Source organism: Alosa pseudoharengus, unplaced genomic scaffold (assembly GCF_046254945.1).
Source record: "Alosa pseudoharengus isolate Yale_2024_CS ecotype anadromous, Long Island Sound unplaced genomic scaffold, YU_APseudo_1.1 YU_APseudo_1.1_scf_16, whole genome shotgun sequence".
Classification (NCBI taxonomy): domain Eukaryota; kingdom Metazoa; phylum Chordata; class Actinopteri; order Clupeiformes; family Clupeidae; genus Alosa; species Alosa pseudoharengus.
The window spans coordinates 10,008,613-10,020,143 of NW_027468630.1; the positions used below are offsets into that span (position 1 = coordinate 10,008,613).

The window sequence follows — 11,531 nt, forward strand, 5'->3', positions numbered from 1 at the left end:
CTGAGCCCTGAATGATGTCGCCTATCATTACACTGTGTATATTCACCACTCTAAAAATATCCCCTACTACATTCTTAGAATGAGATCATGGGCTTTACGAGAGAGACGTCGAGTGTATGATTATAGGCTTTTGTCAGGAGCATGAAATCACCATTTGTCAGCGCTGTGTCAAACTCGGCGTCCCAAAGTGGTTCAGGGGAAGGGTCTGGTGCACGGCACACATCCACACACTTCATCACGTTCATACCATTGGTCAAGACCTTTATGTACACAATCTTTATAACCGTTTAATCTTTTTTTTACGACAAACGTCATGATAGCTGGCATTAATTCAGCACTGCTGCAACATCTGGTAACTGCATAAACAGAGAGGCCTTGGGCTACTCATTTTCAGGTGATAGAGGTTACATGTATAGGAGCATAATGAGGATGTGTAATTGGTCACCTAATTCAGGTGGGTAGTAATGCTTTATGTATGCTTATTTTCCCCAATAAATTATACTTTTTAGTAGGTTTATTGCAGAATACTTTTCAATCTTACTTGACTTTTTTTAACACAAATCCAAATGTAGATGGCACACTGGCCTCTGGGCCATAGAGGCCTAATACATATTGAACCAGGAGACTTGACAGTGAAAATCTATGAAAATCGATCAAAAAGCATTATTCTAAAGAACTAGCTGTGTGGGGATCTGGGTTGCACTTTTGAGATATATGGGGATGTCCTTTTATAGGTAAAGTCGTATTTGGTAGCTTAATAATATAACATTATGTAGAGAGCTAGCTCACCAAAGAGAGATAAACAAAATGTTAAATTAGGCCTACTGTTAGCACGTTTTAAAGCTGTAATAGTCTGCTGTTTATTCAACGTAACTCACAGTAAAATGATATTAGAATTATTTCAACACTAATGCTATTTCATGATTTTCTCTATAGGGGCTATGGTACTGTGGTCCATATGAAGGTATAATACATATGATTTTGGATTTATCTTGATAATTAGGGGACTACTGTAACTTTGGACAATGATGTCAGTGTAGCGGTGAGAACGTTCGCTCATTCTTCATTGCTATGCTGGGTTGCTTGTGCCATTTTTGGAGAGGGTTATAAATCTATGATCAGCTTACAAGACAATGTTAAACCAATGGCTTACAAGACATTGTTACATTTTTTAATTTGGTGGAATGTCGTTTAGTAGCATGCTGTACATAAGTATTATGGTGCGTTTATAAGGCAGATTTATTCAGTTTTTATATTTGAGAATAACCAAACATCTGAATGTAATAGCCCACCTATGCCTTAACGTTGTTGTAAATATTGTGAAAATTGAAGTGTACTACTTCAGTAGCCTTATTTTTCTTGTAATTGTCACAACACTTATGCCACTTCATTGGATCAGTTACTACAGATTTTGCACAATTAAAGCAAATACAATGACCATAACTAGACACATTCAATTTCATCTCTGAGTGAGAGGACCACAATGCCAGCAATGGATGAATCACACTAAGTGGAACATTTAAGGGGAAGGACAGAAGATACAGCTGATCGTTGAACTTCAGATAAAGTGCAATGTACACAGGTTTAATGTATGACTAGTGGCAACTAGAGCGGTCTGAATCACAGTTCAGATAAAAAGCTTTTTATAGCTGTGCACTTTGTGAGCTTGGAACACCTTGTTCATAATTGCATTACAGCGACAATCCAACCACGTCAAGTGGACAGTATTTGTACATTAAAAAATACTTTTGTTCCACCAAGTGTAATTACTAAACTTGTTCCAAAAGCCTACCTTCTGTACAGTTGATATAAAGATGAACATCAAAAAAGATTTCGGGTGATGTGGCCAGTATAAGGCCTGTTGTCATTGCAGCCTGCTTCGATATGCTATGAAACTCAGACTTGTGGCTTAATCAGATGCAAATCAATCTTTTCAAAAGTGTGGGGCTTCTGGGACAGGAAGGTTTCCTTTCCTAAAAATACCATCATAATTAAGTCTAATATGAAATTGGTGGGGCTACCAAGGTTTTCCAAACTTAGTTTTGCAATACCTGCTGCACAAATACACTGCTTGACAGACTGCTGTGTTCTCGATCACAATTACAGTAAGTCATGGCAGCTTTTGACCCAGGACTGCAAGCTGAGTCTAAAGGAAATCATTTTGGAAATATACTGATTACTGCTACCCCTCAAAGCTCAGCTGAAGTTCTGATAGAGATCTTATCATGTGAAAGAAGCAAACTATAGTCAACACATGTTCCTCTCTGCAGAGAGCATGCACACAACAAAGTTGCCATATAGGCATATTTTAATGTCAGGACATGTTTCCTAAACTACCCATGAATACAAAAAACAAGCATTTTGATCAGTTATTAAGTGTGTAGTTTCAACACAATCTACCATCATTATTTCTTATCAAGCAAGCGAACTGGTAAGACAAAATGTGTGCCTTGCACAGGGTAGACTACTGTACCAGAATATCATGTAACAACATGAAAAGTACGCACATAGGCTATCAATGTTCAACATGTCACCAAACTTGCCTGAGAGAGAAGAAATCATCAGTCTCCATACAAAACAAGTGCAACGAATCATTAGCAAGTATAAATGCATTTCTTGTCAGTAAAGCTCTTCTGTTTCCAGAGGTTTGTCCCTTCCACACTGCTTCTTAAAAAAAAACGGCGCCTAAACACGTAGTGGCCAAAAACATACTAGGCCTACACCTGTAGTGGTTTGGCGTACCGGTCTCACCCAGATGTGCTCTTCTACCTAAATTAACTTTAGGCTAACTGTGTCAAAATGTGTTGATGGATGGCCTGTGATTAGCTGGATGGCCGTTCAATCAGTCTAACTTGGCCTGTGTGTGTCGTCAAATACAGAACAGAAAATTTATTTCTCCACATTTTAGTTTTGTTTAATCCCATTAAAAGTGTGCGTGTGTGTTGGTGTGTATGCATGGGGAGGAAGTGTTTCAGGCAAAGTGACATCTCACGGTTGCAACGCCCATGGAATACACCCCTGGCGTTAATTAGGTCTATTCAGCAACAGAGAAAGCATTCATAACTTAAAACGTGTGGATTTAAATATATGCCCTGATTTGTGTGTGGTAAAATAAAAAGACATTTGCCTCAGTTAAACAGAAAGAATGAACACTATAGTCATACTAACCCATTCTGTGTGTGAAGCTCTACGCCTACTTAACCAAAAGGTGGCACTCTTGAGTTTCCATAGGGGAGAGGGATTCGTCTACAGTCAAAAAGGTTGAGAAGCAAGAAAGAACTAAAGATACGTTTATCTTAATTTGAACACATATGTTAAATGTAAAATTTGTGAACACACTCAGTCTCAACACCAAATATTATTTTCATTGAAAATTAAAATGAATGTCCATTTTTTTATTCCATAAGCGCTTATGCATGTGTTCCGTTCTCTGTGTGAACCAAGTAGAACTAAATGCATTCTAAATGTCATCTTTACTGTTATTAGACAAAACTGCCTTAACTCTGGGTAAATGCAGTTCTCCAAACTACAGAGCACAAACATGACTTGCCATTGTGGTTCAGTCTGATGCGCAGAAATACCCGATTGTATTAAAATTAGTAGACTTGGATACAATTACAAGTAGGCTATTTTCAAATGAACGTTGTAAAACACCGTATTCCTACAAGCTTAAAGGAGATGAATAAAATGTCTTATTTATCCGTCTAAAGAAAGCGAGTGGATCAAGTCTATGGGCAATGTGCATGTGCATACCGTGCGTTAACGATACAGACAAACAGGAGTTTATGGTTTAATGCTTTCATTTTCTTTTAATTTTTTTGAAAAAGTGCACGAAACAGTTAAGAGTTTGAGGTTCAGCTGACAGTCAGCTGATAAACTCTGACAGTTGAGAAAAGTTTTGTTTCTATAGCCTACAAATATGCTAATTAGCTACCGGTTTGAGTGAGCCTATTGGCTCGTTGGTCGAGTCAATTTCCCTGACGTCAACCCAGCTATAAAACTCAGCAATGCTTTTAAACTCATCTGCTTCGTGATCCTTTTAAAATTCTCTTACGAGCCCGGGCAATTTCATTGTTCAAGCCTGCATTTAGCATAATTCAAACAACTCTCAACTCTACCAATCTACGGTATGCTCTCTTGAAATGTTAAATGTTTGAAATACAAAGCCGCCGAAATTCTTCTGAAAAGCAAGGAAAAAGATTTCTGCACGTTGAGCTCCGATGCATCTGTGCATTACACTCTGCACAGGGAAACTAATAGTTGAGAGTTAGGACCGCGTCGCCGGAAAGCCCTGAAAAGCTTTTTTTTCTTACTAAAGAGAAATACATTTAACAACATCAAGCTGGCTCACACTCTTCCAAACCAGACCAGTTTGACAGCTGCTCTTCACCCCCTTTGGAGGACTGTCAACAGCAAGAGGATGGCATCAGAACTGGCAATGAGCAACTCCGACCTGCCCACCAGTCCCCTGGCCATGGAATATGTTAATGACTTCGATCTGATGAAGTTTGAAGTGAAAAAGGAGCCGGTGGAGCCCGATCGCAGCATCAACCAGTGTAGCCGCATGATCGCCGGGGGATCCTTGTCTTCCACCCCGATGAGCACGCCTTGCAGCTCGGTTCCCCCTTCTCCAAGCTTCTCGGCGCCCAGTCCGGGCTCGGGGAGCGAGCAGAAGGCACACTTGGAGGATTTCTACTGGATGACCAGTTATCAGCAGCAGTTGAACCCGGAGGCTCTGGGCTTCAGCCCCGAAGACGCAGTAGAGGCGCTGATTAACAGCAGTCACCAGCTTCAGACATTCGATGGCTATACTAGAGGGCAGCAGTTTGCCGGTGCAGCCGGGGGAGGAGGCACCATGGCCGGGGAAGAGATGGGATCAGCCGCCGCGGTGGTCTCCGCAGTTATCGCTGCTGCAGCCGCACAGAACGGAGGTCCACACCACCACCACCACCACCATCACAATGCGGGGCACCATCAAGCGCCGGGAGTCTCGAACAACTCCGGAGGAAACCACCAGCACATGCATTTGGATGACCGGTTTTCGGATGAGCAGCTGGTGACCATGTCGGTGCGAGAGCTCAACCGGCAGCTACGGGGGGTCAGCAAGGAAGAAGTAATCCGGCTCAAACAAAAGAGGAGAACCCTCAAAAATAGAGGCTATGCCCAGTCCTGTCGCTACAAGCGTGTCCAGCAGCGGCACGTCCTGGAGGGAGAGAAGACCCAGCTCATTCAGCAAGTTGAACACCTCAAACAAGAGATCTCCAGGCTGGTCCGGGAGAGGGATGCCTACAAGGAAAAATACGAGAAGCTCATCAGCAATGGCTTCAGAGAAAACGGATCCAGCAGTGACAACAATCCTTCCTCCCCGGAGTTTTTCATGTGAGTCTACGTCTAATAATAAGAAAAGAAATACAACCCGAGCTTGTCAGTGCCCCATGTAAAAGTTTTTCATGTGAAATATTTTTTTCTTTTGGGGGTTATTAGACAAAGACAAATCGATATTGCCAACTTTCAAAACATTTTCTTTTTTGGTTTTCTGACAACCAAGGCTCGATCAAGCCTGTCAATCTGACTTTCATACGATTTTTGGGGGGCTTGAAATAGAAAGATCGAACTTGTCATCAATAATTATGAACTTCATTTTGGAGCGTGCTCTGAAACCTGCCATCTTCGTATTTTTTTATTACCATGCCTATTGTTTTTAAAGCATTTTGTCGAGCTCTTCAGTTTTCATCGATGTTCATTTGGCTTGCAGTGTTTTTGAATAAGATTGTCATATTTTTTAAGCAAACTTGACATTTTTTGTGTGTGCATGCCTAGAGATGTGTACACCACTGAAGCTCATCAGTTTGCCCATCTCAGAGGTGCTTGCCAAACCGCTGTAATTACCTTCTGTATTAAGTTTTTTTTTTGGCCTTTTACTTTTTTATCTGCCAAAGTAAGAAGACCGCGAGCCTGCCATTTTCACCCCATCACCATCTCATGCGTTATGCTTGCTATTTTATGTTAAGCAGCAATATTTTACATAAGACACAATATATTGTTTGTATAAAAAGAGACTATGTGTTATTGGACTGCCCTGCATGCTGGACATGTACGGTTTTCTTTCGTTTTTTTTTTTTTTGTGCTTGTAAACTTTTCATGGATGAGTCCAGCATGGCATTCATATATTTCTTTTATCACCGAGTCACTTTTTTGGAATACAGCAAAAAAGTGAAAGGACAGCTACCACCCCCTTCCCCTGAAAAAAAAAAAAACCGTGATGACTTGCACGAACATCGGCACCATTTCCATACGGCCCATGCACTGATGCATTCCTGTTGAAAGTTGGCGGACTGGAGTCAATGTTGCGGGCTGGGGGTGGGGAAGGAACTCATCGTTTCCAAATGGAACCAATCCCTCTTCGGGACTAAACTGTCTGTTGCTTAAAGCGGTTTGTTTATTTAATACATACCCCATTCTTGTGCATTGGATAACTCTGGAATGAAAGACTGATGTTTAAACATATAATTTAAGTATATAGTTTTATTATCTGTAAGCCTAAAAAGTGAAGGTTGTTATGCCAGAGGCTGATATACAAAAGAAATGTCATGGCCTGATTAGGTTTAAGAAAGTTGTAGGATTTATGTGGTCCTATGCACTAAATCTGTTATTGGTGTTCAGAGATGGGAGGCATTCAAGTTTGTATCAAAAGCGGGATTTACATGGGCGGAAACTGAGTTTTTGCAGCATGTGCTTGCAATTAAAAGAGAAGTGTGACAGATGCAGTCCTTGTTATCGCTTACCACTGTCTGTATTTAAAAACCAAAGTATTAAACGAGGAGAACCTTAACATGGATTACCATCCATTCAAAAATGAGTTATGTAAAGACCTGAAGTATTTTGGACTGAGTTGCACTAAAATTGCCTGCAATCGTAGATTACAAAATGGAATCTATCTAGAACGCTAATTCAAAAAGCAGTTTCATGGCATTGCTGGAGAATTTAACGATATTAGTTGTCATATCACACGACTAGTTTCTTTTTGTCTTAAATTCATTATTTACATGGCAATAATATAATAATCAATAATGTCTGGACATTGTTTATAGTCAGGGATTGACACCCTGCCTGAGAAATGGTGAAATACCATTCATCAGTAAATTTTATAAAAGTATGTTAATTAAACTTTCCTCATATATTTTGCTGTGCAAAATTATTTCATTCACTAACCATATGTGATGTTCATATGTGCTTATTTTCATTTCATACAATTATATAATATGCAATAAAAAAACAATTTGGGCTCAATTAAGTCTTACGTCTCTCTTGGTATGGACCGAGTACGCAGCACTTATTATATGTTGATAATCAAAATAACTAGTCATGGAATCAAATACAATACTTAGCGGGGAGAGTTTTTGTTTATAAACACCTTGTCTTCGACCTGTTTTGTAGTGATGAAGTGAAATTCAGTGCGTAAAGGGAGATGGGCACATAGAGAGACAACGGCGGGTTTTGCCAGTGAAAGGACATGTTTTGAAACTTTGTGCTACCAGGAAATGCTTATACAAACGTAGATACTACATCCCGTCATGACCACCACTGCACGTGCACTACCACCTTTAGTGACAGGTTGGTAGACAACCGCTAAACTTCCCTTACAATCTTGATCCATAGCTTGCGGTTAGGTCTAATCAGGACAAACTGTAACTATCATGATAAGGACGAAGGGATAACGTGCAGACCATCCTTCAAAGGGTTGTTTTATTATCTTACATCAAACAATACCTTTGCGATATGATCCGAAAGGTAAACCAATCATACTGTATCAATTGTAAATGTCTACATTTTGCAGTAATTGCATGGAATGCTGCGACTCTGCTATTCCCGCCTGTTAACAAATATTGCATCAGGCATCTGTTAGTAGAAAAAGTTAATGTGGAATCCTTAGCTCAATTAGAGTTGTTGCCTTGAAATTAGTATAACTAGGCCTATATGGAGTAGCCTATTCAGAGTCCTGAGCTGATAGGAAGACTTGAATTATAGCTTTATATCAGTTTAAAGAGTAGCCCCTTCTGTAAATCGACTATGGGTTCTCAGTGTGGTATATATGTCTTACTACTGGAGTTATAGTTGTTTTCTCTGAATTAAATCATGTGAAGTTTTCTTATGTTAGGGACAGTTATTTTCATTTTGCATTAGCTAGTCATTAAGCTTAATATACTTAAGTCATGTTTGGGATCATATTGTAGCACTGAAGTGGGGTACAAGGGTGTTTTAACTTTTAACTGTGGATATATGTTCAATATTTTGTGAACATAATGTTGTCAGCTTGGTGCCATAGGAGATGTTGAAGCTTACATTTGACAGAAGTGAAAATGAAATTCATGCAATTAATAATGTCATGCAAGTGGTATAGCTTTTATAGGATCTTTGTTGATGTCAGAGTAGAGATATATGAAGCATTGGACAATGGAGTTATGAGTATCACAATATGCTTATTATGATTATTTTAATGTGATGATATTACAATAATTGAAGTACAAGTATATTTTCCTTTTTATTGAATGGCACAGGTTTTTTAATAATTTTAAAATGAACACCCTTTCACACGTATACACAATTTCTAGATAACAAGTTGCTTCTGGAACATTGTGGTCAAGCACAGATGGTAGTCATGTGACCCATTCAAGACCATGTCCAAGATGTAGCGTTCTCTGAAAGGACCGGGACCCACACCCTGGAAAGAACGAATCTTCTGAGTCAGATGTTATACACCACAACTGACCTCTTCTTTATTCTTGCCTGCAGAAAAATAGGTACAGAAATAGTTTCACAGGTTACACCATGCAGGGCTGCACACACTATCATTTTCCTATCAAATAATGTACTAACCTGCTGCTCTCGTGCTGTCTTCTGAACCTCATACGATCGGCAAAAGGTGCCTACAGAAAAGTCACTTAAAGAGATTTAGAGAAAAGGTATATATAGAGAGGGAAACAGCGAGACAGTGGCTTCAGCTTTGACAGAATGAAATTATTTTCCTGATGATTAATCTCTCAAAAAGGAGCCAGCTTGTGCAAGGTAAAAATGATAAATCATGAGGGGGGGTGGGGGGTGGATCGCTGCAGCTGTGCCAGGCTTAGCTCTTAGCATGCACGCAAACGGCGATTTATGACAGAGCCACACTCTAGCTTACTTACACTGAGGAAACTGCTCAATTTATCTAATTACATATGTCTTTCAGGGGGGTATGGTAGATGCCTTCTGTGAAATGCAAAAAGGCTTGTCATTTCCTCTCTCCTGGCATGGATGAGGTTGAAATATACTGAACTGATTCATTTTTGGTTAAATAATCACATGTATTTAGTTCTGTCAATGTATGCCTTTGTGTGGTCCAAGTATGCTTAAAAAAATCTGCACATAAAATAGACAAGCACCTTTACCACTTGTGTGTATGAATACACAGTTAAATTCCACTGCTATACTACAATTACAATGTACAGCAAATACACAACTAAAGAAAAGCACACTGACCGACAACCCTTTAAATATTCAGAGAAAATATAATAATTAGCAAAACAAAAAATGCATTCGTGGCTTTTTCACCATCCCCTCATTCATTCTACACCTGTGTGTTCTTGTCAAAGTGATGTATGTGTTGGCGGTGTGTGGGAGCCCATGCATGGTGATGAGATGGTGGGCTTTTCGGGCAGCGCAGGTCTGTAAAGGGAAGTGTGTGTGGGTCAGTTGGAGAGCACGAGGGCCGATCATGGAGCCGCTACACTGATCCACGCTCTCTTGGGACACCACACTCATTTCCTGTGTAGATCCTCACAGTGTGCGCCCGCACACACACACACACACACACACACGCACACACACACACACACGCACACACACACACACAGACACACACACACACACACACACTTGCTGCTGTCTACAACTCACCTCATCTCTTACTGGCATACTGGGCAGTTCTCTCTCTCTATTTCCCCTCTCTCTCTCTCTCTCTCTCTCTCTCTCTTTCTTTCACCTGTTCCCTCTCTGTATTTCCTCAGTGCTTTTCCTGCATCAGAATGAATCATTGCAGGTCCATCTGTATTTGTCTGAATAAATTAACCGCAAATTAATGCCAGTCGGTAAGAGACAAAACCATCAATGCCAAGACTCAAAAGAGTGATGCACAATAGGCCAAACCTTATATCCTGCAAATGTTTGGTATAGGTTAAATATTGGTTTTTGAGAAACACAGTTGATGAGAACCTAAGTACACAACTGCATGTAGAGGTCAGGCATATCCCAGAGGGACGCTAGGCCAACTGGCCTGGTTTTTGCTTATTAATGATTTATCAAAACCATTTTTATTAGTTTTCCAACACGGTGTAAGGTTATGTATATTTTAGTAGAGAGACTTTTGAGCAGCAAACTGGACACCTAAAAACAGGGTTTTGGACAGTTGATTTAATTTTACTTATTTAACTTGTGTGAAGAAATACCTGGTATGTTTTATTTTAGTCAGCCTGCAAGGTTATCAATAACAGTCCAAAGAACAAATAATAATAATAATAATAATAATAATAATAATAATAATAATAATAATCTTGGTATATTGGATATTTCAGCTTAAATATACAGTTTTTGGGGAAGATTGGCATGTTTGAGAGGGAAGAAAAAGAAAGGTAGCAACAAGAGAGAGAGAGAGAGAGAGAGAGAGAGAAAGAGAGAGAGAGAGAGAGAAAGAGAGAGAGAGAGATAGAAAGAGAGAGAGAGAGAGAGAGAAAGAGAGAGATAGAGAAAGAGAGAGAGAGAGAAAGAGAGAGAGAGAGAGAGAGAGAGATAGAAAGAGAGAGAGAGAGAGAGAGAGAAAGAGAGAGATAGAGAAAGAGAGAGAGAGAGAAAGAGAGAGAGAGAGAGAGAGAGAGAAAGAGAGAGAGAGAATGTGTGTCTGTGTGTGTAGGAGGGCAGTTTCCAAATTTCTCCTTTTATCTAACGAACCTGTCTTGGCTGCTGAAGGTCACAGTGAGAAAGGCAGCATCATTCACCTTAAATCAGAGAATGAAAGCTTGCCCTCCCCCAGGGGTGAAATGTGAATTGTAGATCAATTAAGGCACATTTATTTCAGTGAAAAAAATACTTTCTCTTTCTCTCTGTCTTGTTCTTTCTATCTGTATGTATCTCTTTTTCTCTTTTGTATCTCTCTCTCTCTCTCTCTCTCTCTCTCTTTCTCTCTCTGCTCTGAAGTCACCCATTGGTCCACATAGATATTCAGACAAAATCCACGTGTCTCCCATTAAAGGTGTTGTCCTTGAGAGCTTTGTGGCTCCAGGTTATGTTGATAATGAGGTGCACAATACTCTTAGGAGTAATTTTATATGACTGCAAATGTACCAAATGCAAGAGTGTAGTGACTTCTATGAATCTAATACTGGTTCCCCTTAGCTTTGCCTTAGATGGGCAAATGGGACTCGCTGCTCACTCATAAAAAACTGCTTTACAAAGGAATTTCAGCATTTTTGTTTAGAATGTATTATTCATTTGGCCAT

At 39.8% G+C, this 11,531-nt stretch overlaps 1 protein-coding gene across 1 annotated transcript; it reads left to right on the plus strand.

Annotated features, from left to right (window-relative positions):
• Window positions 1-3,937: 3,937 nt before the first annotated feature.
• On the plus strand, window positions 3,938-7,291 carry mafa (MAF bZIP transcription factor a). Its single transcript, XM_076286986.1, has one exon. The coding sequence runs from the start codon at window positions 4,421-4,423 to the stop codon at window positions 5,381-5,383; it is 963 nt and encodes a 320-aa protein (XP_076143101.1). The 5' UTR covers window positions 3,938-4,420; the 3' UTR covers window positions 5,384-7,291.
• The last annotated feature ends 4,240 nt before the right edge of the window (window positions 7,292-11,531 follow it).